The sequence below is a fragment of the Acomys minous genome (genome assembly GCF_964271855.1).
Source record: "Acomys minous genome assembly, chromosome: 14".
Taxonomy (NCBI): domain Eukaryota; kingdom Metazoa; phylum Chordata; class Mammalia; order Rodentia; family Muridae; genus Acomys; species Acomys minous.
In genome coordinates this window covers 14602228-14630218 of record NC_140496.1, presented here as the reverse complement: position 1 = coordinate 14630218, position 27991 = coordinate 14602228, and the positions used below count along the sequence as shown (strand labels likewise).

General features: G+C 44.9%; 1 protein-coding gene across 3 annotated transcripts in view; it reads right to left on the bottom strand.

The window, feature by feature from the left end:
* Positions 1 to 27991, bottom strand: part of ADAMTS18 (ADAM metallopeptidase with thrombospondin type 1 motif 18) — a 139920-nt gene that overhangs the window by 71805 nt on the left and 40124 nt on the right. For 2 of the 3 annotated variants that reach the window (XM_084757318.1, XM_084757319.1), the window contains one exon: positions 706 to 988. In XM_084757318.1, the coding sequence (XP_084613444.1) occupies positions 706 to 988 (283 nt within the window). Of the gene's footprint in view, positions 1 to 701; positions 989 to 27991 lie in introns of all 3 variants that reach the window. The other variant, XM_084757320.1, reaches the window with a different exon arrangement.

Here is a 27991-nt window from a genome sequence, read left to right as displayed (position 1 = left end):
TACTGGACTTTGTTGGTCTAGACAAAGAGCAAAAGAGACTGGAAACGCAGACTGGCTGGCTCAGAGCTTTACTGAGCATATGTAAGGCCCTGGGCTTGATCCCAGCAGTGGGGGGTAGGGGGTGGGGGGGGGAAGGAAATACAATGCCTTCTGTTGAAATGGGATCATTATACAGGTCAAGCTAGCTTAGATCTCATAATTCTCCCTCTTCCTCCCTCTGAGCACTGGTATTATAGGCATCCACCACTGGCTTATAGAGCATACTCAAGAGTTCCTCTGCTCACTGCCAGCTTCCTTTTGGGAGCCAACATTCCTCCTGAGATGTATCCTGGGATGTCTCTTCTTTGGGTCTCTAGAAGGAACGCTCACCTGTGAATTTATCTCTGATTTTTTTTTTTTTTTAATTTTCACCATAGAAATCTGGGCACTCTTCCCAAGATAACAGAAACTAAGATAGGACTGGGACCTTTGGCTAAAACTGGGAGATGCTTAAAAGGTCTAAAAGGACCTGTATCTACATATTTCCTGGTAGAACCTAGGAGAGCCACTCGTCCGCACAGGGTCCACCAGTCCTTCTGCAAGGAGGCATCTGGGATCGACCTTAGTGCAGCCTCGCTGACCTGCCACGTCAGGGAACCCAGCTGCCCCCAAGACTACCCGTCGAGGCCCTCTTGAGAACAGGACAAGGAAAGTCTCCTTACATACATTTCTTGCGTCGTCCACAAAAATGCTGCTTTTGCCACCTTCGATGGCGGTACTCTGTCTCTTGGCTCTGGGAGGCAGGGGGAGTGTGACTTGGGGAGTGATCAGGGTAAGTCCGGTGGGAGCCAGGGTAGTCTTGGTACCGCTGGACCCTCTTCTCTGCTGTCCTTTTGTACAGGACGTGAGGATGGTGGCCCGCAGGCGAGCTGTAGTTGTGTTCCTGGGCCAGCAGCTGAGGTAGCGGTGAGATGAGGAATTCATTGTCTCGAGTCCTTATCAGACCTGACTAAAAAAGCCAAACACAAAGAGCACACTCATGACTCCATGCGTTGACCTTTTCCTGGGTTGACTCTTGGTGTCTTTGCCCTGATTACTTCCTGTGGCTAGGCAGTGTGCAAAATGCCTTGTATTAAAATGCTTTTTAAAATTACGTGTGTGTGTGTGCGCGCGCGCACTAGTGTATGTGGATGTTGTAGGACAATTTATAGTAGGCAATTCTCTGCCACATAGGTCCCTGGGATTGAACTCATGTCATCAGGCTTGGTGGCAAGCAACAGTACCTGTCAAGCCATCTTACTGGCCCTGCCATGTCATTTTTATCTGCACTATTACATGCCGCTATTATGACTCCATTTTTACAAAGAGGACAACAAAAGACTAAGTAGGTTGGCACTCATCTCCTAAACCAATGTTAACCATGGGTAATTGATCAATTCTATTTTTAAAATGTATTTTATGGTCGTAGAGGAAGCAAATCCAGGGCCTTACACATGCTAAATATGCCATTGTATCCTTAGGCTATCTGGGTAGGCTGCAAATATTTTATACTTTTGTTGATTTATTTGTGTACATATATGTGATATATATACACATGTGTGCTGGTGCATGTGTGCATGTGCTTTTATATGTGTATACACCATGCATGCATGCACAGGCCAGTAGAAGAGGATATTGGGTATCTTGCTCTATGACTCTGCCTTATTCCTTTGAGATGGGGTTTCTTACAGACCCTGGAGTGGGGCTTGCAGGCAGTAGGCCTCAGAAAGCCTCCCAATCTCCACACCCACAGTGCTGAGATTACAGGTACACAAAGCCATCCCCAGATTGCTGTAAGGGTACTGGGATTTAAACTCTTGTCTTCCTGCTTCCAGAGCAAGCATTCTTACCCACTGAACCATCTCACCAGCTCCTAGACCAGTGGTTCTCAACCTTCCTAATACTGCATCTTTAATATAGCTCCTCATGTTGTGGACAACCCCAACCATCAAATTATTTTCCTTGCTACTTCATAACTGTAATGTTGCTACTGTTATACATCATAATGTAAGTATCTTGTGTTTTCTGATCATCTTAGGCAACCCCTGTGAAAGGGTCAGCCCACAAAAGGGTCGTGACCCACAGGTTGAGTGAGACCCACTGCCCTGTTAGTAAGTGTTTGAAGGACTGAGCTAAGGGATATCCTTGCTTGAATAGCTTTGACTGGTAGCCATTGATGAAACCTAGATGGAGCAGTGAATATAAAAAATAGTTCATGGCTTTGTAGTAAGACCAAGGCCTCCAACATTGACTCCGTTAAGTGACACAATAGTAAGAAACCTTCTAAGAATAACTGAGGAAGGAGTGAGCAATTGTCCTATGTGGAGGTCTAGGAGCTCCAGTGAGCTGCACTAACTAACATCATGAGTCTTGTTCATGAAGTTCAGAAGAAGGGATGCCCGTAAGCCCACAGTCGCACAATCCAATCTTCCAAGCTCATGGCACAATACACACACTGTTGTACCAAACATGTAATCACAACTTGCCCTCGGCTTGCACCACAGGCCGTTCGTTCTCTTCCTTTGGCTTGTACTCAGGGTGCTCAGGGACCTGTGGCAACTGAACCAGCAGCTTCAGTTTTGTTGTAGACTGTTGGTTTCCAACCTTCCTTATGCTGCGACCCTTTAATATAGTTCCTCATACTGTGGTGACCGCCCCCCCTCCCAACCATAAAATTACTTTTGTTGCTACTTCATAATTTTAATTTTGTTACTGCTATAAACTGTAATATAAATGTCTATTTTTTTTCTGGTGGTCTTAGTGGCCCTGTGAAAGAGTCTGACCCCAACAGGGTCATGACCTAATGACCCAGGGGTTGAAAACCACAACTCTGTATGTTGTTAGTAGAGACAACGTTTACAGCCTCACTTGAACTGGATTTGTGTTTCTTATTATGAGCACCAGGTGAATAATATGCACTGCACCCTGTAGGCTAAGGTCTTAGAAACATGACTGGGGTGGTGAAGGAATGAAGAAAGAACAGGCAGAGAGACACAGGTGCCGAAAAGCTGGAGTCAGGTGGGCCCTGTGCACTTAAGATGGAGGCTCACCAACGACCCAACAACCCAGAACCTCAGAGCTTTTATTAAGTATGGCAAAGAAGGAGGGGCCTGTTAGTCTTGGGGGCGAGGTGGGGCGGGGGCCTCTGGAGGAGAGCAGTCTCAGGCTGCAAGTCATCTGTGAGGAAGAGGGTTGCTAATGTTTGCACATGCTGGCCAGTCATTTGTAAACACTCACACTGGTACCTACTGTCAGCACTTGAACTTGACTTGTACCCATGGGTCTAAGGCACTGAGTCCTTGACATTGCTGAGTCCATGTTAATCACACAGTCACGCAGGACTTTATCTGCTCCCTGTGAATATGCCCACTAGAGTTCAAGAAGCACCAACTGAGGCCTTCAGCTGTGCTGTTCATTAGCACCATTAGGAATCTCAGACGCAGACACATGTACATGTGCTCCCACTTTTTTCATTATCAACTGTCTAGGTGACTAATGTACAATTTATGAATCTATGCATGAGGCCTTACCATCACACATTATGAAGGAGACTTCAACCTCCCTTATTCACCTTGCAAGAAAAGACAAAGCCAGTACGGCAAAAGTCCTTTGTATTATTTAGACTGTGGCACTTCCGGTGATGAAGACTCACTGAACTAACACATGCTCACTGGGCACCTGCCATGCGCCATACAGCGTGCAGGGCACACCACACAACAATTCAGGAGAACCGCAAGGGTTGTGGTTGCCTAGCTTGGGTAAGTGGGGATGTTGGAGCGAGGGCAGCTTACAGGGGAACACAAGGTTATTGCCTCTCCCAGGCCGTAGGATGCTGTGGGGGTGGAGTGGGCATCTGGTGTCAGAGTTTGTCCCTGTGTTAGCCTTCAGCTTTGCTTTCCCAAAAGAAACCACAGAATACTTTATTTGGTCCCGATTTTTCTGCCCCATCAAACATCTGCTGGCTTCTAAGAGAGTACCTTCTGGATATTGATGTATCTAGATCCCAGGGGACCATAAGAGATGGTTTCACTCATCAGGCATACACTGGGCACCTAAGTCCTAATCCTATCTGGGCACTGGCATTTACAAAAAGGAGCACAAAGTAAATAGCAAAGATATTACATTTGTGTCCTGTGATAGAGGAGGATCAATAGTATTAAAAGGGATAATTAGACTAGCAAGGTAAGTCAGTCCTTAGAGTGGTCACCATGCAAGCATGAGGACCCAAGTCTGAGCCCTAGAATCCCAATTAAACCACCAGCAGGCATGGTGGCACACCCTTGTAATCCCAGTTCTAGGGGACCAGAGCCAGGAGGATCCTTAGGGCCATGGTCACCTTGCCTAGTGAGTTCCAGGCCAGTGACAAGGAAGGACACTTGAGGTTGTCCTCTGGTCACTTATGAATGAACATATACTCGCTCACGCATGAACACACAAATACATAAAAGCTCAAATAAGCAAAAAATCCCACCCCCTCCAGAAACATTGTCCATCATATTCCCTGGATATGTGTCAACTGCGCCCTCCCCTCTTGCATCTGGCTCACGGAGTGCTACCAAAGGCTTCCATCTTTAATCCTGACAGTTTTGACCTAGTCCCAGTCACCAACAAGATCCTCACCAATGTCAAATGAACACACACAGTGCCCTCGGCATCTGTATTTTGCCAGCTCCACCAATTCTCGTCATCCCCGCTGGTTTCATCTGTCCCCTGGTCCTCTCCAATACCATTCTAAACAGAACACTTCGTTCACACTTTGAACTCTCTTCCCACAACCTGGGTATTTATTATGTTCCTTTGAATTTTTCTAGTAACTTCTTAGATATCTACAGTAGGTATCTTTCACACATGCACGTTATGGCAGCATTTTTTCTGCCTTGTTTGTTTTTCCTTTTTAACCATCCAGGTAGTTAGTGGAATGTACAAGCAAGTTGTCAGCCTGTGTTTCTTTTGTCAATGCTATGCGCTGATGTCTCAACTACTATGCCATGTCCTGAGAGAAGTTGGGAACTACCCTGTCTGTCTCCTTTCCAAATGACCACAGGCCGTGGTCTGCTGTCTCCCTCTCTCTCTCCAATGAAAGACATAAGATGCTAGTCTTCTCACAGCTACTATAACATCTGTGATAATAAGGGCCGCACAGGAATCCCCAGGGCCATTGCCATGCTAAAAGACAACAAATGTTTGTTTCTTAGTCAATAAACATGTGCCATTATGGAGGCCTGGCTGAGAGCAGGCCATCAGGAGACAGGAAGGAAACCAGGCTTGGAGAGTGGAGGGAAGGCCCAGCTGCAAACACAGGTGGAATCCGGGGTCTCTACTTCCTGGGCAGGGCCCTCTCCTCCACTCCACGCCATGCAGACAAAAGGCACCATTTACAACTCTTCCTAGACAGAGGCATTAGTCGAAGGAAAAACAAATGCCTCAAAAGCCCTCCAGCTTTCCCAACTTCCTTACTTGGTTTAACTAATATCCTTTAAGTGCCTTGACTGGACTGGCCGGTTTGCAAATTTTCTCTTTTCTCCTTATTTTCGGAAGACTCTAGGTGCTCAAAGGCAGAGGGGGCATTTCTATGTTGAATGAAATCCTTCTCCTGAGGCAGGACAGGAGGATGTGGGCCTGGGGGGGGGGGCGGGTTGGGGATGGGGGGGTGGGGGAAGTGGAGGTGGGGAAAGAGGTTGGACTGGGGGTGGGGAGTGGGGGAGGGGGGTGGGGAAAGAGGGTGGGGTGGCGGGTGGAGTGGGGAGCCTTCTCCCTGGAGTCTGGTTGAAGCCTCTTGCTTCTTGAGAGGCCAGGATCACAGCACAACTGACAGCATTTGCTGTGAGGCAATGTTGTTTTTTATAGGGAGAGATGTTGTAAATAAGGGGGTTAAAATAGCAACATTCATGCTGGAGGCCCCTGTCCTCCCCAGCTTCAGTTTTCCAGGAGTCTCACAAACCCCTTTTACACTAAAAGAAATGCCTGATGCCCCCTTAAGGGCCATGGTTTTATCTTATCGGATCTAATCCCATCAAAGGCACACCTGGAGCCACCTTCTAATCTCAATTACCAAGAAAGAGGAAGGAAAGGAGGAGGGGTGTGCCTTAGCAACCCTTTGAGATGTAACTTAAAAGACACCCAAAGCGAGTTTGTGGGTGCTGCCCAGACATTCAAGTGGGGACTCACCCTTAAAAAGCCCACACCCACATGTGAGTGGGTCTTGCGGTTTCCCTGATCACTTCTCCTTATGTCAAGCCCTAGGTTTAAATCTATATTAGAATATTCTCCTAATAACTTCCAGCTGAACTTTCTATTGGGTCTGAAATGCTTTTCTATGGCTGGGTCAAGGCCCCAGCTTCTCCTGAGTGGACATCTCTGTAAAGAATCCTTCAGGCTACTTCAGGAGGTAGTGTCAAGCCGCCTGTCTCCAGCCAAAAGGCCACTTAAGCCAACTGGTCTGTACTGGGACAAATACACTGGACCTGCACACTTCAGTTTGGTGTAAAGCATCTAAAATAATTCTTCATCACAATATCATTATTGTACCGTGCTAGATAATTTTTTAAAAAGACAATGTTCTAGTACATGGAGTTAGTGATGTCATAAACTACTGAAGGTGAAGAATTTGTCAAAATAACAAAGATAAATAAAACAAAGTAGTATTAATCAGGAAAGAAAGATTTACCAAGATCCAACTTTCTCTTCCCTCCACCAAGGGAGATTAATGACCTTGGTGTGGTGCCCCCTACTGGACTCTGTAGAAAGACCAGCATACAAGGATTGTTCTAGTATTTTTTCCTTTCCTAATTTTAAAGAGACAGAATTAACCACTAAATTAAAAACAAAGTACATACTAATCACAGGCCATTATCCTATTTTGATACTTTCCAGCTTTCTACTTGAGATAATTTATACAATCCAATAAAAGTTTTAGAAAACTTTGAATACTACATTAGACAAAATGAATATAAAACCGTTCTTTAGTCAAGAAAATAAATTAAAAGAAGCAAAATAAGAAGAACAATTAAAAATTTGGTGATTAAACTAATAAAATACATCAATAGCTTCTTAAAGTGATGTTCATGGTTTTAGTCAACTATTTATTCAGTAGAACCAGTTGTCTATCTAAATGTATATATGTGTATTGTATATTACATATATATTTCACACACATATATTCTATATACATACATATGAGTGTATATATGTATCACATATATATACACTCATTTTTTTTTCAGGTAAAATACATATGTGCTCTCCCTAAAGATCAGATTTCAATTCTCTTAGAAGCTTTAAAGGTAAGAGGAAATAGAAGACTCCTGAAAAAGTTTGTGGTGATTGGGTGCTTAATTCAGTTTTTAAAAGCTCAGTGCGAATGGTCTTAAAGATCAATGAAAGTCAGAAAATTCTAAGTTCCTTCAGCAATTTGTATCCCAAGGCCTTTAAAATACCGACCCTCCCCGCAAGCTTAAAACACCTTCCTGGATTAAGGACACGTGCTACAGCTGAAGCAGAGCTGCACACGAAATGAGCCTGCAAACTCTAGGCCATCTCTTGAAATGACAGTAAAAACAGCCCCCTGGGCAGCAGCATCGCACTTTAGTGTTTACTGAAGTGTAGCTGACAGGTTCAACCAGGCGTCTTCCAGAAGGCTGTCTGGAAAGATATTAGTGAAGACCTATTGTCTGCATTTATAGTCATTGATCATCAGATTAGTTTGCACTTTTACATTTTTTTTTTATCTTAGCCACAATAACATTTAAAATGCTGCTTGTTCGACCAAGATTGTCACTCATCTAACTTTTTGGAAAAGGTTTTGTTTTATATGTATGGGTGTTTTGCCTGAATGGCCATCTGTACACGGTTTGTGTTATCTCTGTGGAGGCCAGAAGAGGGCGTCAGATCCCCTGGACTGCAGTTACAGATGTTTGTGAGCTATCACGTGGGTGCTGGGTACTGAAGCTGGATCCTCTGCTGGACTAACAAGTGCTTTTAACCCCTGGGCCAACTCCCCAGCAGCCTGTATTGCCATTCTCTTAAAAAATGCATGCTTTTATCCAAACCATCACAGTAAAGAATAGATAATCGATTCACTCTGCACCATGTGTGATGCCATTCCAAAGGCAACTCTCCATGTCAGATTTGACGAAAGGCTTAAGAAAAAGTGGTCAGTATGAAAGAAAAATCCGTGATTTTTGACACAAAGGATGAGGAAAATGAAGGAAAGCAACATGGGTCTGCAGAGAAAAAGCTGCCAAGGTCTTCAATGGAACCCAGCCTGTGGTATGAGGCTGTTTATGGATTTTTGTCCAAAAGCAACAAAATTTACTGAGGGAAATTAGGTGGAATGACACAAAGATAAACAGTTAAGGAAAATGATCAAGAGGATGGCAGAGTTGAAAGGGGAAGCATAAGTACTCTAAATGTCTGTTGCTTTATTATTATTATTATTATTATTATTATTATTATTATTATTATTATTATTATTATTATCTCCTAAATAGTACTAGAACTCAGGGCTTCCCTAGGTGAAATAAGCCAATCTTTAGCCACAGTATGTTATGTCATGAGCATCACACACACATAGGCATAAACACACACATGAGCACTGGTAGCTCTTAAACAGAAACCCAAGGAGATGATGAAATGATTAATCAAAACTGTTTACTAAATCCCAGGTGAGAACAAGTGGGTACATCTGGACCACGGCTCAGGCCAAGAAGAGGACATCTGCAGATGCTAGTCCCTAAAATGACCATCATGGGTAGTTTACTCCGTTCTCTATAAAGTACATAATTTTAGGAGACCTAAACAGAAACTTCTGTCATCTGCACATGCAAAACTGTTGAGTAGATGACTGGACAGACTCTTGAGTGTACACATGCACTCCAAAAGAGGAGATATCCAAGGTTTCCTGTCATGGTCTAAGAGAAAAACAAAAGACAAAAAAAAAAAAAAAAAAAAAGCCAACAACAAAAAAATGCCTTCAGTACTTTTTTAGGGGGAGGCAGGTTTGGGGCTCGGGAGAAGTCTTCACGACATTGGTAGGTAGAATTTGTTCATTCCCTTCTCTTGTGTGGTCAATATGGACAGTAATTTCATATCCACAGTATTCAGGAGACCAGATGTTGAGATGTAGCCTTGATGCACTATGAAGGCTTGATCTCTTCTCTTCTTCCTTCATAGGAAGGAGGTGGCATGTCCCTGTTCACTCTGACTGGCATCATGGAGAAAGGGACACTGTGGGCCATTCTGAATGAGCGAGTTCAGAGTCAATGCTACATTAACAGAACACTGTGGCCTTTTTTGAGAACATGGAAGCAGATGACAACTATTCACTAGAGATGCTAAGTCCCATGCTGGCCATCTGTTTCGATGAAACAAGCAAAGGCCTGCCCTTTCCATGGAATAGCTGGTGATCCTACCACACGTGCATAGAGCATTCTGCCTGTAATTTACTCAGGTACAATCTGAGACAAAATTGACCTCTCTGTGTAACCCCTGACCTCTGCAGGTCAAGTCTCCATACTGACAATAACAAAGAAAAGAAGAAAAAAGGGCATCAAGTCCTGCTCTATGCGTCTCTTCCAAAGGTTTGCCCTTCCGCTCTTCCTTCACTAAGGACAGTCAATTACATCATAGAATCCATTAGCTTTTCCCGACTTCACACTAGCCAAGAGCAGCTCCAAATCAAAATTAACCAATGTGGCTTTGATTGCATGGAGAGCTCATGTCCCGACAAAAAGGTGAATAGACTCTGTCCCTTTCTTCAGTGCACCAGGGCCATAGCTGTCTGACTTGTGAAGATTTGGCCATTCTAGGAGCTCTTAACACATACTAGTAAACTCACTGTTTCACTGATTAATGGGTTTCTACTGGAACAAATAGTCCATGACCGCAACAGCTCAACTCCCATAACACCACCATATCTGCTGTATCTGGAAGCTGTGTGACTACACAGCCCACCTCCCAACCCCCACTTTTTTTTTTTTTTTTTTTTTTAGACAGGGTTTCTCTGTGTAGCCCTGGCTGTCCTGTAACTCTCTTTGTAGACCAGGCTGGGCTCAGATTCAGAGATCTGCCTGCCTTGCCTCCCAAGTGCTGGGATTAAAGGCATGAGATAGCAGCTCTAAACATGTATCCTTTTAGAATTCTGGAGGATATGACTTTGGGGGGAAGAGACATCCATTGAAGTATCAGACTTTAAAAAAAACAAACCATGTCTGGACTGTATGTTGTACAGCACAGAGTCCTAATTACTTGGCGTTCTTTTTGCCACTTCAAACAAATCAGGAAGATTTGTGCAGGTGGGTCTGTGTCAAAAATGAAAGAGTGAGGTCAAGAGGTGACTAGACTGCAAGGCTGGCCTTTCCTATCCCTTTGCCATTCTCCCATTAGGAGATATAAAGTAACAACAGCAGGTGGTTGAAGTGACATTAAGGTTCTGCATGAACCCAGAGATATCGGGCTCACCGGTTCTCCAGAACACATTCTGGATGATCATTACAGATCTAGCTTTTATTTCATCTAACACCACTCTCCAGTATCTGTTTATTAGAATATTCTAGATTCTTTCAGAGCAGGACTTGACTATTCTGCTTGATGGCAGCCGCACCATATCTGGTAAGTCCTTTCTGAAGGAATGAAGCTCAGGGAACAGTCAGGAGGAATAAGCCATACCTGCCCAGCCCCTTAGCTAGCCAGGTGTCATAGTCAACTTTAACTGTCAACTTGACACCGCTTAGAATCACCTGAGAAATATGTCCCAACTGAGGGTTTCTGTAAATCAGATTGGCCTGTGGAAATGTCTGTGGGAGGCCATCTTGACTGTTAATGGATTAAGAGGGCCCGGCCCACTGCAGGCAGCACAGTTCTCTGGGTAGGTGGTCCAGGGCTATATAAGAGGAGAGAAATCAAGCTAAGTGCAAGCCATCGAACAAGTGACATGGAGATGTGAGGAAGCAGTTATTAAAAGTCCTTGCTGCTGTGACTTTCCCAAAGCAATGATTTGTGACCTGGAACTATGAGCTGAAATAAATTCCATACAATCTCCACCCCTCCATCCTTTTTTGTCAGTGCATTTATCACAGCAACAGAAATAAAATGAGGACAAGGGGGATAAAAGTAAAGGTGTTGATATCTATGTTTAAGAAGCTGTGCTACTCTGGGAGACAAACACAAGCACTCAATCAGATGCACCCATTTTCCGGGTCATCTTCCTGATTTACAGATTCCTCCCACACGCTGCCCAGTCACCCTGCGCTAATGGGGGTGGGGCATGTTTCTCTAGTTTCTTCCTAATCCTTGTAATGTAAATCCCTGGCAAGACAGAGATAAATGGTGTTGATTTTGTGCCTTAGCATTTGACAGAGCTTGGGGCATGATGCTCACTCTTGCTGGATGGATGACGGCATGTATAGACTTCTGTGGGCACATGAAGTTAGGCAAGATCCCCTCTAAGGGTCCGGACTCTTGTCCACTGGGGACCAGCAGGAAATGTTGAAATTCTGCCAGAACTAATTTATGTTAAAGAAAATCCTGGCACATCCTCTGACACCCCAGAACAATGAAGGCCATACCAATATAACACTTTATATCCCACCAGACACTATCATGAAAAGTGACAGAAATTTACACAGCGAGCCCGCATTGCTCACCACCTAGTTTGGCAAGCCTTCTATGATGTCACTCACCCATCAGATTTCTTCTTTAATTCCTAATCATTGCAAACATTGGCCCTTGACTATTGAAGCTTAAACTAGCCGCATCACACTAATTTAGAAGAATACTCTCATATAAGACTGGTAGCCATGGATATACCAAAGCTCCAACTCCTTGTCACCTCACAATAAGTGATTGAGTGTCGTCAGTATCATTGCTATTTAAACTGCACTCAGTGTCGAAGTTTGGACAATAAGGGAATTCCCATGGCCCACAGTCAATGCAAGCTGCCTACAACAGTTACTTCTCAAGAAGGAATAGTTGATACACACCGTCCATCTCAGCTGGAACTTTGTAAATAGCATCTGCTATGTTTGCAAGATAGTGGAGAATTGTTTTAGGAACAAATGATGCTCCCTGTTCCCAAGGCAGCTGCCTGCTGATGCACGACTGGGAAGACATATGTTTTCACTTGTTTCTGTAGTACTGATGGGTTATGTCAAGCTCCCCGCCCCGCCCTGCCCTGCTTCCCTTGGAACTGACAGCATTCATTTGTTAAACAGACAGCTAGAGCAGGAAACCGTGCCAGTAACCAGCTGTTAGAGGTGGGAGGAAGTCCACCACGTGGCATTAAATCACTGGCTAGCTGCACTGAGGAGCAGGGTGATTGACTGGACTCCCAAGCTCCCTCATGGGTGGTATGGAAGGACCTGAGATGACCACCATGTTGAAGATGGCTGGTCTTAATTTTCATCGGTTATTTATCTTCTGCCCTTCTGTGTCCCCTGCCTAAAGGTAAGTCCAAGGAAAATAATCGTAGGCTTAAGGGATATTTGCAGTTGTGTAGACCATTTCCCTGATTTCACAGAGGCAGGAAATGAGACACAGGGGGAAATAAAGAATGGCGCAACGTGTCAAAACTGATTGGCAATAGGGTAGAAGAATCTTGTTACCTATTTAGTAGAAATGTTAGACTTAATTGAAAGGCCCACCTCCATCTTAACTTCTGGTATTTTCTTCACTCAGGAGCATAAAAGGGGACATGATAACGCAAAATAAGCCTCAGGAATAAGGCAGGGGGCTCCTCGTTCAAAGCCCCCCTTCTCCCACCCTCTTCAGTGCTTGCAGATATTTTAACTCTCAGACCTTTGTCCTCATTCAACCCTGTATTGAATCTCTTACATTTAAGACATGCTTTGCTTGCCGAGGCAAGGCGGAGGCATTTCCTTTTCTGTCTCTGCCATCTGCCAGACCACGTGGAAGAAAGCTAACACCCCGGGTATGTTACATATAAATGTAATTCCTAAAACACCTTGGCATACACACAGGGAATGGATACTAAGTAAGGGAAAAGAAGCCGAGGTCTTGAGTCTGGACCTAGATTCAAATTCTGACCCTGCCCCTTAGACTCTCTGGCACTGGGTGACACTTGCATAAACGGCGGCCGGCCGCTTTTACTATTCCTTGGGTATTTACATACAGCCCTAAAAGGCACCGTGCCTTGGTAATGGGCCTGGGTTATGAAATCAATGACTGGTCACTGTAAACAGGAGCAGGCAGATAAACAGAGCTTGCTAGAAGGCTGGAAAAGAAGCAGAGTTTATTTAACCTTGTGGAGTCTGTGTGTTTGCAAATAGTAGGGGCTTTCATGCAGAAACAGACTACAACAGCCTCTAGCCAGTCAGCAGTTTTGTTCAGTGACCTACACTCCCTCGTACATCGTTGAAGTCAAAATTGTTGCTCCTGGCAGAGTCTGGTAAGGAGGGGACTCGGTGGTGAAACCAGCAAAGGGCCACATGCATTAAATTAGACCAGCATCCTCCCTCTGGGCTCAGGTTTAGAATAGGTAAGTAATATACATTAGGGAGACTACAGCGCTGAGAAGTCACTAACGCAAGTGAGGGAACTGCTGACTGTGGGCAGGGATTTCCAGGCTTCTTTCTCATCCTTGCTTGCAAAGGGATCCTCACTCAGCTGTCAGGCAAAGTCTCTTCAGGTTACAAGCACAAGAGTAGGAGGAGGATGAGGGGAGGGGTGGCTTTATTGCCGAGCTTTGGCTCACGTCCATCTCCTGCCACACGGTTATATATTAGGCTGTTGTGGCTCAGTTTGCATGATTCCTCTCCCTTCCGCCTCAATATGAAATGATTCAGGTCACCCTGGTCATGGGTTAAATGGAATCTTAACACACCCAGTATGTCTAGGCTTCTAGGTTACTAAAGAAAATGGGTAGCCAGATTCTTGGAAGAAATCTCGAAACACACTTTATGTAAGAGTATGTACACAAAATCAAGGTGTGGATGTGCAGGGACATGTGTGTGTGTGTGTGTGTGTGTGTGTGTGTGTGTATGTGTGTGTGTGTGTGTGTGTGTGTGTGTGTGTGTGTGTGTGTTATACACATGTAGAGGCTAGAACAGCATAGCAGGTATCTTCCCCTATTGATTCCTCCCTTATTTTGTGAGGTATGGTCTCATTGAACCTGGAGCTTTCTGGTTCTGCAAGACTAGCTGAACAGCAAAGCTCAAAGACTCTCCTGTCTCTGCTTCCTTTGTGCTAAGAATATAGATGCACCCAGTCATATCTAGACATATAGACACAGTGGATCTGAGCTCAGGTCCCCATATTTGTATGACAAGTACTTTACAGACTGAGCCACCTCCTCAGAAACCCCTGTTCTCATATTTTGACAAAAAATATCATGAAGGCGATTGCTTCTGCTGCCATAACGTTCACCTGGGGGCAGTTATAGGCTGCGTATCAATGGCTTGCTATGGTCATATTAAGAAAATCAGCAGTGCCAGATGCTGGTAGCACGCACTTTTAATCCCAGCACTCAGAGAACAGAGGCAAGCAGATCTCTCTGAGTTCAAAGCCAGCCTGGCCTAATGGAGCAAATTCCAGGACAGCCAGGGCTACACAGAGAAACTCTTGTCTTAGAAAACAACAAACACACACACAAACAAAAAGAAACAAACAAAAAAGAAGAAAGAAAGAAAGAAAACATTAGCACCGGGATGCTGGCTTCTTTAACATCTGCCATACACCAGGTTTTATACGATTCTCCAGCCATAGCTAAGATAACCCATGACCTAAAATGACAGCCAGTATCTTATATTTGTCCGTCAGCATGCAGGCGGTGACCCAAGCCGGCCCACTCTATCCAGTAGTTTGTTTACTCAGACAGTGATGCTCACTCTCCTTTAGACATCTGTACAGCTTGAATGAAAAGTGTCAGGGTGCCTGCTCTCCTAGTCTCCTCACCGCCACCTCTCACCCATGCACCCAGCCCTTCCTTTTATTACTTTCCAGGCAGGCCAGCCTTGCTGAAGTTCTTTACCAAATTCTGGCTTTCTCCAGCTGGAGCACTGCAAGGCTGGGTCCCCCTATGCAGAAGGCTTGATTCTCACCAGCTAATCAGCACTTATAACCCCAGGCAGCATGGCAACCATTCCAAGAACTCGAATCAAGAGCCCAGAAGTCACATCCTAACTCTACCACTTGGGAGAACTGTGATCTGGGGGAGCTACTGTTTGTGCCTCAGTTTCCTCAACGTGCTTGCATGCCAAGTGAAGGGTCTCAGCTTGTTCTAGACATTAAAGAGTAATACTAAACTATCTAAAGCACACAGACACGCACTTTCTGTTCAGCCAGCACTAGTCCTGTGTGTTGCCTCGTTGTCTGAAAATGCTATGGCATTCTCTTTTTTTCCTCTCTCTTTCTCCCCATTCTATGGATAAAACCTAAGGCCTCTCTGACCCTAGCCATGCCCTCTATCACTGAGTTACACTCCTAGCCTTCATTTGATATTTGATTTTGAGATAAACTCTCACAAAGATACCCATGCTGGCTTTGAACATGTAATCCTCCTGCCTCAGGCTCCTCAGTAGTTCAGCTTAATTTCCTGCATCAAGAAAGGACAAAAATATTGTGATTTTTCCCCCCATGATACAAAAATAAATTATATGTATACAGTAAATAAATATCAACAGTAAACAGGAATCTAAAACCACCCAGCAGCCTTGGGACCGGGAAACAGCTGAGTGACAGCAGGATGTTCACAGGAAGGGCACATGGCACCTGTACAACACACTTGACATTGGTCTGTGGCTTCCTGTGGTTAACAGGGACATAGGATGACCTGTGGGAGTAGAGCACCCAGTGATTGCTGTGATAGGACCTCAGCCACAAGTGTTTTTGTCCTCTGTGGCAGAATCACTTGGCCAAATATTGTGATTCTTGATTGATTGGGGGAACAGAGAGGAGGTCCCTGTGTAAATTCTAGCCCAGTGTTTTCAACCTCAACTTCCCAGCGCCAAGAACAGCAGATTCTGACTAGGTAGGCACCGATCAGATGAGCAGTAGCCAAGAGGTGCTCCAGACTAACAACAGTTTCTATGGAGGTTGCTATCAGCCAACTAAGAGAAGCTCTCTTTAGATAGGAAGTCAGGGATGAAATTTAACCATGAGGGCAGAGTAGCCCAGACTTTGTGTTGATTGTTGCTTATGGGAGGTTTGGTTTTATCTTGTTTGTTCTTATTTTCATTATTTGCTTAGGGGCTGTGGTTAGAAAACTCCCTTCACAATGACAATTGTGCGGTTGTCAGCTTCATTTGTGGAAGAAACATTGAGGGTTTGTAATGGATGAAGCACCTCATGAGGCACCTGCTTTAAGCAATGAAACCTGGGTTGGGGCTGACCACTGCCTCAGGCAGGGATGAGAGTCCTGACCAGGGAGACTTACAGTTAAACAAAAATCCGACCCTACTGCTGCCCCCCACACCCCCTGGCCCCCCCAACCCCCTACCCCTTACAGCCCCCCCCCCCCGACAGCCCCGTGCTGCCCACTCCTCCTCACCAGGAAGCTTGTAAGACCAATGAAGGGACACTAACAAATTCTTGAGAGGATTTCTTACAAAGAGGGCCTGTGTGTGTGTCTAAACAGCCTTTAATGAGGCTGGAGTTAGCCAGGTGAACCAGAAGTCGGGTAGAGGAATGGGGGCTCCAGGTGAGGGAGCAGAGGTGAAAGGTAGAGGGGTGCCAGTGCCCGTCAGCTATTTGATCTGTCAAGCAGAGAAGGGGTATGTGCACCGGCATGCATCTGCTACTGGGAAAGAAGAATTTTCTAGAAACGCTAGCTATTAAAAGCATCCTGTGTAGTCATGTGCAATTCAAAATAAAAAATAACATTGCTAGGAAACCCTTTGCGTCCAGCTGATGCAAATTGGACAGAATTCTACAACTGGCAGCGAGGCTCCAAAAACTGTGAGGTTTATTAGACTTCAAAGGGCTCCGCAGTTCAATGAACGACACAACGGGGATCCCTTGGTATGGCTGTTGGGCTGAAGAGTCTAAGGTAAGGTCAGGCACTTAGGAGTTCTTGCTGCTTTTCCACAGGGCCTGAGTTCAGTTCCCAGTACAGAGAGGGGGAGGTTCACAACTGCCTATGACTCCAGTTCCATGGGATTGGGTGCCCTCTTCTGGCCTCCACAGGCACCTACACACACACACACACACACACACACACACACACACACACACACACACACACCCCTTTAAAAAGAGTACCTGTGGTTGTGAGGGGGGGAAGATGGATGAAAAACAATAGGAACTAGATCCAGGAAACCAGTCAGAAATGGTTGTTTGGGTTTCTCCAAAAGACGACAACATGGGGGTTGGGGGAAGCGATGAGTGATGCTCAAGACAGAGTGGATGCAATGAAGGAGACAGACTCACCAGAGTTTAACTTTGCATGATGGATAGAGGAGAGGCAAGAGGAAGGACATGCAGATCCAAGCCTCCAGAGTCCCATCTTCAGCTACATGTTGGGCGGGGGCATCCAACAGACAATACCCATCCTAGAGCAGCCACCAGCCACAGGCTGATACTTACACCCAATTAGCTAGGCTGGGGACACAGCGTAGAGGAAGAATTGCTGTCTAACATACACAAATCCCTGACTTGGACCCCCAGAACTGCATGAAATATTATGTGGTGGTGCACACCTCTAATCCTAGCACTTGGGGATAGAGACAGGAGGTTTCACAAGTTATCCTTGGCTACATAGTGAGTTTGAGGCCGGTCTGAGCTACAGGAGACACCATCTCAAAAGAAATCTTTTCTGAGTCACCAATATGAATATAAAAATAATTGATTGCCTCTGTCACACATTGCCAGGGAGATGTGGCCATATTTAGACAGCATAGATGATTCTGTTGGGCACCGCTCTGTCAAACTGCCACTAAATACTTCACTGACACTACATGCCACAGTACCAGCTTGCATCAGTTCTAAAAGGCACCCAGCCATTTCTAGAAACCAGAATTTCTGTCCACCCAGAAAAATAAGTTACATGTAAGTCTGAGGTAGGATGTCTCAGCAGTAGAGATCTAGCTTGTGGAAGGTTCTGGGGTTGGTCCCTAGCATTGCACACGAGTGAGATGAAAGCATATATGCCGTGGATAAAGATATGTCAGGCGTCCACACCAAGTCCTCATAATGGCTCAGGTTTTACATGAGGGATTAGAGTTTAGGTCAGTTGCTAGAGTGCCTGGCTGATATGCTTGAGGCCCAGGGTTCTATATACTGTATAAATGGGTCAAGACCATGCATGTCTGCAAACCTAACACTTGACATATGAAGGGAGGAGAGTCATACGTTCAAGATCATATTTGGCTTCAAGGTGAGTTTGAAGCCAGCCTGGGCTATATGAGACCCGGTCTTGGGGGGGAAAAACAGCTGTGCAAACAAGCTGGGGCCTTGCGCTAGTAGCAAGTAATTAGTAAGTTTTTGTTGCTGGCATAGCTCCAGCAGCCGGGGGTGGGGGGGGGTGGGTGAGTGGGGGGGTGGGTGAGTGGGGGGGTGGGTGAGTGGGGGGGGGTGAGTGGGGGGGTGGGTGAGTGGGGTGGGTGGGTGAGTGGGGGGTGGCAGGGGGCGGAGACAAAGGAGTCAGCAACAGCCAAGCATCTCCCTTTTACAATTGCTGAGAGCTTTATGGACAGGTACTCCTCTGGGACTCGAAGGAATGAGATTAGGACAGCAGGGAGACAAGCAAACTAGTTGAACTTGACTCTGAGCTGGAGAGAAGGGGGCCATTAATTTCCATTCTGTAAGAGGTGTGCCAGGAGACCTCGGGATCCCCATTCAGATCAAAACGTGGCCTGACCCTTCACCTTTTTCCCTTTGCAAGGATCCTCACAGGGGATCCCTCTCTGTCCCAGGAAGGAGGTAACAATTGGACAAAGTAGAAAGAGTCATCTTGACTTTGGGAAAGGTCATTCATGTTGTTGTTAATGTAACAAATGTGCATGCTGTGGGGTATTTAATCCCCAAGCATCAATAGCAGAAAAATAGTTGTGCAGTGGAGCACCCGGCCATCTTACAAGAAGTGATCAGTTCATCATCGAGCAACCACATACAATGAACCAGGCACACTTGGCCCAGAGGACATGCAGTACCAAGGGGTGTCACTCTCTCCTTTCTTAGGACCCTTGGGTGGCTCCTGTGCAACTGAAGCTTTCACAGTGGCCAACATGGCAGGTCGTGTGAGTTTCATGGTTGCTACACACTGCACTCATTCCTCTTGACGTCATCTCTCAATGTTCATTGAGTATCCGCTGTAGCAGCCTGAGGACTGATCCTTAAGCACAACAAACTTGACACCCCACCGTGTATGCTCTGCTTCTTCTGCACAGAACACTTCCCCCTCTGTGTCCACCCAGTGTCCTTTACTCCCACTCGTGTGCCGTTCTTTATAAGAACTTTCCAGAACATCCAACACACAGTTCTTTCCCTTCTTCTCCATGGCTGGTGACTAACTTTCCTCAATACTTCTCCCTCACACAAACTCTCAGTACCTAAGCTTGGTTATTTCCTCACCCTATAGCATGATGTCCAGGCGGGCAGGCAGCCATCTTATTCTACTGCGCTCACTTCCCAGCTTCTGGTCTATAACGGGCACCATGACTACTGATGTGTTTAATGATGGGACTTATATTACAGATAGCATATCTGTGTACAATGAGCACTTTTTCAAATATCTTTTTGGTATAATAAGAATGTATTTAATTTCCTATTTAATCAGAAGTCACTGATATATCCACCAGACCTGGGCTGACAGATGAAATTTTTAACCAAGAAGAAAAGCTCAAGTGGTAGCTGGAGGGGCAGCACCTTTGGGAAGGTAGTTAGGTCAGGAAGGCACAGAAGGACCTTGTGACCATTTAAGAAGGGACCCCAAGGACCTGCCTTACCTCATTCTTCCCCGGGAGGACACATAAAGAAACTATATTCTAAAACCCAGAAGGTCCTTTCCAGAATTTGACCATGTTAGCACCTTGATCTCTGACTCCCACCCTCCATAATGGAAAAAAAAAATAATAAAGTTCTGCTGTGGGTAAGTTCCCAGTCATCTGAAATACTTCATGGACCTACGATAATCAAGTCAGCTCTATTATTGACTCTTTCATCTCTCCAAACATCCTCTGAAAGGGGCTGAAGACATGGCTTGTCAGTTAAAAGCACTTGACTCTCAAGCAGAGGACCCCCGAATGGCAGCTCATAACCAACTATAACTCCAACTCCAGGGAATCACATACCCTCTTCTGGGCCCTGGAGGCACCAGACACACATGTGGTATGCCTATGTATATGTAGACAAAATACCCATACATGTAAAATAAAAACAAAATTAGGTAAATTTCAGACCTCTCTTGACAAGTGTAAGAGGAGTGGGGCTATCATAATTACCCAACAAGGCTCATGTAGTCCCCACTTGCCCCATTTTGTCTGTCCTGGACTATGAACCATCACGTGGCTAATGGAATTATTGCTGCCTGGGTGTTGGATTCAGCTTATTGGGACTTCATGTGATTAATGAGAATTTTGTTCTTTAGAGACAAAGGACTTTATTAGGAAGGTTACTATCCACTAGGATCTACTGCACTTGGTAACATAGCGCACTGAAAACTCCTCAGCTGCTGTTTGGCAGGGAGTGAAATGGTAATGGTCTCACTAGCACGGACTTCTTAGCAAGGCTGGGTCTTCCTGGCGCTGAAATGCAATAGCTTGTAGACCGCCTTGCTTCGTAGCTAGAGAACAGAAATAGGTGGGGTCACAATAGGTAAGGGTCACACACACTTCCTCAAATCTAGACGCTGCCCAAAGGGCAACTCTGAGCTTTCTTAATCTCTCTACACTTCAATGGTTTCATTGAAAATATACAAAAGTACTAACTTCGGGCTACAGAAATAGCTCCGTGTGTAAGGTGCTTGCCTTGCAGGCACGAGGAGCCAGTTGGGTCCTCAGCTCTCACAGTTAACAAGCCAGGGATGGTGGAACATGCTTGTATTCCCTCTCCTGCAAAGATAGACATACAGAACCCTGGGGCTCACTGGCCAGCCTGCTCTAATCTAGGAATTCCATCCTGAGGAGAGATCACGAGATCACCAAGAAGCAAGATGGAGCTCTACATGCCATCTGTGCCAAGCATAGACACACACACACACACACACACACACACACACACACACACACACAGAGAGAGAGAGAGAGAGAGAGAGAGAGAGAGAGAGAGAGAGACAGACAGAGAGAGAGAGAGAGACAGACAGAGACAGAGACAGAGACAGAGAACTGTATAACTGTATTTGCTGTGAGGACCAGATATTTTCTTGGTAACAGTACACGAATATATTTCACCAGTGTCACTGGACAAGAAAATAGGGGAAGATAAAATATAACGTCATTAAAAATTTGTATCAAAAGAAGTTATGGAGCTGGGCGTGGTGGCACACACCTTTAATCCCAGCACTCAGGAAGCAGAGGCAGGTGGATCGTTGTGAGTTCGAGGCCAGCCTGGTCTACAAACTGAGTCCAGGTCAGCCAAGCCAAAGATACACAGAGAAACCCTGTCTTAAAAAACAAAACAATCAAAACTTGTGTAGAGGAAAAAACAGAAAAAAGAAAACCTGTCACAGAGTTATTTAAAATGCATTGGAAATTGCCCCAATGCATAACAATGAAATAGCAATTTCCTCTCAAAGTGTTCAAGAACAATTTTAAAGAAAGTCCTTAGCATTAAGAAGAAAAAAGATAATGAAGCCGGGCAGTGGTGGCGCATGCCTTTAATCCCAGCACTTGGGAGTCAGAGGCAGTTGGATCTTTGTAAGTTCGAGGTCAGCCTGGTCTACAAAGTGAGTTCAGGATAGTCAAATAGTTAAGGCTACACAAAAAAACCCTGTCTCAAAAAACAAGAAGAAGAAGAAGAAGGAGAAGAAGAAGAAGAAGGAGAAGGAGAAAGATAATGAGAAACATTTTAAATATTGGAATACAAGACCTGAAAATAAAAACTGCAATTAAAATTAACACAGAATTGTCTTCCTGAAAAAAATAATCATTGCAACTTCCACTGTCTATCAACATCAAAAATAAAATGCCAGGATATTTTATCAGCAAAAGGTAAGAAAGAACAGAGTTTATACACCCACATGATACATGTGCATTGTGTGTGTGGTCTGTGTACATACATCCATGCACACCCACTCAGGAATAAAGTGCAGTTCTGAGATGCTCTGCTTCTCTAGCATCAACTCCACAGGTGTCTGAAGCCAGCAGCTAAACGCTACAACAGTATGATTGGTTGTACACAGGCTGCAAATTGCTATTCAGTTCCTCACTTCTGTCTGTTCTTGATGCATGGAAAATCATATTCATGCAGAACACACCTGTTGGTGGAAATGAATATTTGGATTGTTTTCTCTGCTGCCTTCCTCCATAACACTTCATCTCTGGCCATACCAGAAGACACAGTGAACCAGAGTACGACCAGAGGAGACACAGGGCAGGTCTCTGGGCATACCATCAGGTCTTTCAGAGTCACCAGTTAGCACATCTAGTCTAAGATGGGGTTGAAGAAGGCTAGAGCATCTATGTATAGGGAGGCAGTATTCTCTGGAGGGACAATCCAGCAGAGAGTGCTGACCTCTGCCATGTCTTACCCATGCACGTTCCCCAAGGACCGTGGTTCCAGCCATGCCTGTGCCAGCCTACAGGAAATGGCATTAGCCACGGGCTTCCACCTTAGGTGTTTTGGACGTCTTCTCTTCACCTGGTTAAGGTTTGTACCCGCCCCCCTCCCCATTTCTCAGTTGAACCATCCTCAGAGCTGCCTCCTATCTGCCTCCCAAAGAAAAACATTACTTCATAGCACTACATACCTTTCTCGTTCCAGCACACACACCAGCTCCAAGGGCATAGCTCTGTTGGAGATCCACACCCACAAGATTAGAAGTTCTACTTTCTAGAGGGGCAAGGGTCCCACCTTTCAAACAGTCTATCAACCTTGGAACCTACTAAAGTCCTTGCCACTGAATAGCCAGAGGAAAAATGATCAAAGGACCGCATTGATGCTGTCCACAGGATTGTGGAGACCCTTGGGTTGGAAGGAACTTTTGGCATTCCATCACTATGTGTGAAGGCCATGGGTATGTTGTTGCTATGACCACTGCTACAACAAGAAGCCAGGATGGTGGTGCTGGCACTGCTGTTGTGGGCAGGGTGCCAAGGTACTCAATTGTGCTTAGTTCTCCTAATAGCACTCTAGGGATGGGGAGTGCTAGTACCAGTTAGACTTGGTAGATGAGAAACTTCAGAGAGAGAGAGAGAGAGAGTAGATGCAAGGATAGGAAGAGTTAGGGGAAGGAAAGGAAAAATGTAAGTTAACACACCCAAGGCCACCCAGCTAGCATGACAAAGCCAGAATTTTCACTAGCCATTGACTACTAAACTCTAGCATGGAACCGCAATAATTTATAGCTCTCTACCATGCTCCAGTTTTCCCTGGAATTAAAGGCTGACTCATCTACCGACATTCCGTTTGGGTAAATAAAGCCATTGGCACCGATGCTAAGTAAAGCCAAGAGGTTAATCAACAGACCGTGTTTGCCATAAAAGGGAAATGTTGATTATCAGCAGAAAAAAAAGTTCAATATGGCTTCAAACTGTTGTAAATTAAAAACAGATCACAGCCTCCCTACAAAAATATGACTGCACCTCAGCATAAAGTCATTTAAAAATAACCTTTTCCAGATGCCACACAGGTTATGAACCAGTTTCACATGATTGGTATAAATTTTAAAGAAAATTGTTATCAGAAATAGAAGGTTGAAAAAAATCACTTTAGATCAAAACCACAGGAAAATTTCGAAGGTTAAAAAAAATGATAATAACTTAATCAAAAAACAAATGTTGAAGGCAAAAAAAAAAAAAAAGAAAGAAAGAAAGAAAGAAAAAAAAAAAGAAAAAAGAAAAAACCTGTTTATGACCAAACAGCAAAGAGGAAGTTCCCAATTCCGGCACACAGGGGAAATCAAGAGTCCAAGAACGCGTGGAAAAAAAAAAAGGGATTGGTTATTTTGTAAACTAAAGTCAGAAACCAGGCGGATGCCAAAACCGTTACTGTTTTCATAGACTGGCATGCTACGGACTCTGCCGGCTCCGTTCATCAAACACGTGCCAATCTGTGTTGCTTTCTAAAGAGACTCAGATTCTGTGTTCAATACTGTTATTGATATGGGGAAAGTAAGCATGAAAAATGGTGTGGGGGTCTGATTTAGACATGGGAAAGAAGAAAAATCAGCTGTGTGCAGAGAAAAAAATAACACGTGTGTTCACTGGCCCCTGTAGAAGAAGGGAAATGTGCTCAGGAGAAGAGCTGAGAGACGCCTGCTTTTAACATTTCTGTGAACAAGTTGGAAGAGGCCTTCGGGCTCCCCATGTGTGATGCTGGTGAATTACCACGTTGATGCCCTCTCTGGGGTTTCCTCTTGGCATCATGAACAAGATCTTCTCCAGGGTACGATCAATGACATTCTAAGAACAATATTCTTTTCTGCAGCAAGCTTGATGGACTCTTGTTGACTACTTTATGTAGACACTGTATAATTTGAACTCATTAGCATCTGATGTTGGTCTACACTGAGGATAGAGTATAACTGTTGGCTGCATAGAGCAACCTTTAAAAAATAAATCAGAACATACTGATATCTAAGGTAGAAATGGCTGCAAAATGATAGAAGTGGGTTTTTTTCCCCTAGAATTTCAAACAAGTTCTTCATCCTAATCATGGGATGATGCTATATGTATGATATCCAGACTGTGTCTTCTGGTCTTAACAAACCTCAAACTGTCCAAACTACACCTTCCTAAGCCTGGTGTGGTGGTGCATGTTGGTGCTATCTGCACTTGAGGTAGCATAGGCAGTAGAGTTAGAAGTTCAAAGTCAGCCTCTGGTGCAAGCTCAAGGCCAGACTGGGCCCAATGAGACCTTATCTCAAAAAACTAAACCAAGCCAACCCAACCAACCAACCCACCAACCAACCCACCAAACAAACCCTTCGCCATTCACCTGAGGCATTGAAGGCAGTGAGTGGCTTTCTCCTGAGATGGAAAGAAAATCTCCTGTGCATTTTCAATGGGCTCCTCTGAACCCTCCCATGTACATCCAGATAGCCTTGTTTTTGGGATTTGAACTAGGAAGCAGTTCTGAGGGTAGCAGGAAACCCAGGAGCAATTACACATCCCAAGGAGGAAAGCCTCGGGAAGGTGGCAACCCAGACTGTGAAGCCCCGTGAAAAGCCCAAAAATCCACAGGCTGGAAGCAGCCTACCAGATTTCCACCAGTGAGGAGATGCTAACCTTTAGTTACAGCCTTCGGGAGGCAATGAACTGGGTGACAGCTTCATAGCCTCTGATCCCACAAGTCCTTGTAGTAGGAGTTGTCAGTGCAGGCACAAGTTTAAGCTGTACCCACTGGAGACCATGCTCAGCCTGCACTGCATCCAGAATCAGTCTGGAAGTGGGAGGCGTTGTGCCCTGGTCTAGGGGCCCTAAGCTATATGAAGGTTGAGAAAGTCAACATAGATGTGTTCATTGCTCTCTGCGGATGTGATGTGAGCATGGCTCCTGCCACTCTGATTGCCCTGATGTGATGGGTTCAACTGGGAACTGTAAGTTAAAAAAAGCCCTTGCTCCTCTAAGCTGTTTTCTCCTTCATCACAGTGGCAGAAGTTAAACTTGGATGCTTGCTGAAGATCCCATGATTTCCTGTCGTTTCAACCACGGAATGGAGAAGAAAAGACCACACGCCCCAAATAGTATCTGAAGCTGCAGGTAGAACAATGCTCAGGTATCACTAACGGCACCTGGCTTTTACCAAGCACTCAACACACACCCATGGGTACCACTCAGTATACAAGCGATGTGGTTACTACCACAGTGGCCATCCCTGTCCCTGGGCAACAAAAGCAATGATAACCATTACAACTACAACGGCAGTGTCCCTCCCTAACTGTCTCCTCTGATTTCAGAGAGATTTGCTCTCTGCAGTAGAGAATTCTATGTGGATCTACAGTAAATATCGGAGGACTTGTCTCAACACCTGGCTGGGGACCTCTGTATTAAAAAAAAAACAAGCAAAAACATCTCTAGTGCAGGGATGTATATGGTGTGAAACTTGTTAAATATGAATCGATGCCCTCAGCCAGATCTTCCAAATTGAAGACCGGAGTCTCAGTGCCTGCTCACTTGACACTCTACCCCGTGAACCGGAGAGCAACTTAGATACAACTGACTCCAAGGCAGTGGCTCTCAACTTTCCTAATGCTATATTCCTTTAATACAGTTCCTCATGTTGTGCTGAGCACCCCCACCCCAGAACCATAAAATTATTTTCGTTGCTCCTTCATATCTGTAATTTTGCTACTGTTATGAGTTGCAATGTAAATACCCGATATCCAGAAAAATCTAATATGGGACCCTCATAAAAATAATATTCAACCCCCCCAATCGGGTCATGACCTACAGGTTGAGTACCACTGCTCTGAAGCCTTAGTCATGGAGGACGGTCTGCCTTTGTTTTCGTGCTAGATTTTATAGCTCTGGAATGGTGCGTTTTGTGTACCCACTGGTTGGTTGGGGTTGTCCACGGAGCTGGCAGAACATTACTGCTGGGTGTGACTGACAAGAGTGTGTTCCTAGAGGGAATTAGGGTGTAGGCAAGTAGACTGAGTAAAGCAGGCCCACGCCCAGTTCTGTGGGCAAGTACCATCCAATCCACAGAAGATGGAAGAAAAACGGTAGAGGAAGGAGGTGATTTATTCTTTCCTTCCTGGAGCTGAAACAACTGCCTTCTGTCCTCAGACATTGGAATTCCAGATTCTCAGATCTCTGGAGCCTGGGACTGACAACAGCAGCACCCCAAGTTCTCAGAGTGGACCTAGAGTGACACTGCCTGCTTTCCTTGCTTACAGGCCTTCAAGGCCAGAGTGCCTTGTGTCAGCTTTGCTGCCTCTCCTGTTTGATGTGTGCCACTGTAGGAGCACGCAGCCTCCATAAGCTGTCGTCTATCTACTTCTGCATCTACCACATCCCTGTATAACGGCCATCAGCTATCTATCCATCCAGTCACGTATCTATCATCTACCATCTTTCTATCATCTATTTACCAACACCTATTTATCACGTATGTATACGTATCTATCAATCATCTATCTGCCTATCTTTCTATCAGCTGTTCATATTTTAGTATTTATCTACTATCTACCATACATCATATATTATCTATCTGACTATCTAACTCTATATACATCTATCTACCCATCTTTCCATCATCTATCTTTTTATTGTCTATTTATATCTATAACCTATCTATTATCTATCTATTGGTCTACCTGATTAGATGGATATGCACCTAGGAGATTAGTAAAGCGGTCTCCTGAGTGTGTCCATAAAAGTATGTCTATAGAAACCAAGGGAGAATGACCTTCCCTGAGTGTGGGTGGCACCATTTGGGCCCAGATAAAGGGAGACTTTAAAAAAGGGAACAGTCTACAATGATGACATTGTCTTTCTGTGTCTTACTCTGTGTGTGTGTGTGTGTGTGTGTGTGTGTGTGTGTGTGTGTGTGTGTGTGTGTACATGTGTCACTACTCTCCACCCCACCAGCACCATCTGGCATAACCTCCTTCATGATATGTTTCTACTACCATGGTGTTTTTCTGAAACATATAAAACAAGTGGTCACCGATAAAAACCTCTGAAACTATGAGCGGAAAGAAATACCTCTTCCTTTAAGATGTTTATACCAGGTTCTGGTCACAGCAACATCCTGACTATGGGTCTCTCTCTGCCTACCTTCCTGCTATGCTGTTTCTGTTTGTCTGCAGAGCTCTGAGCGGCACACAGTCTCCCTCTACAACAGTTGTGAAGACACAAGAATAAAAAGACTGTAGTGATGCAGGAACGTTCACCGATTCCTCAGTTTCTTGTTTCAGAAT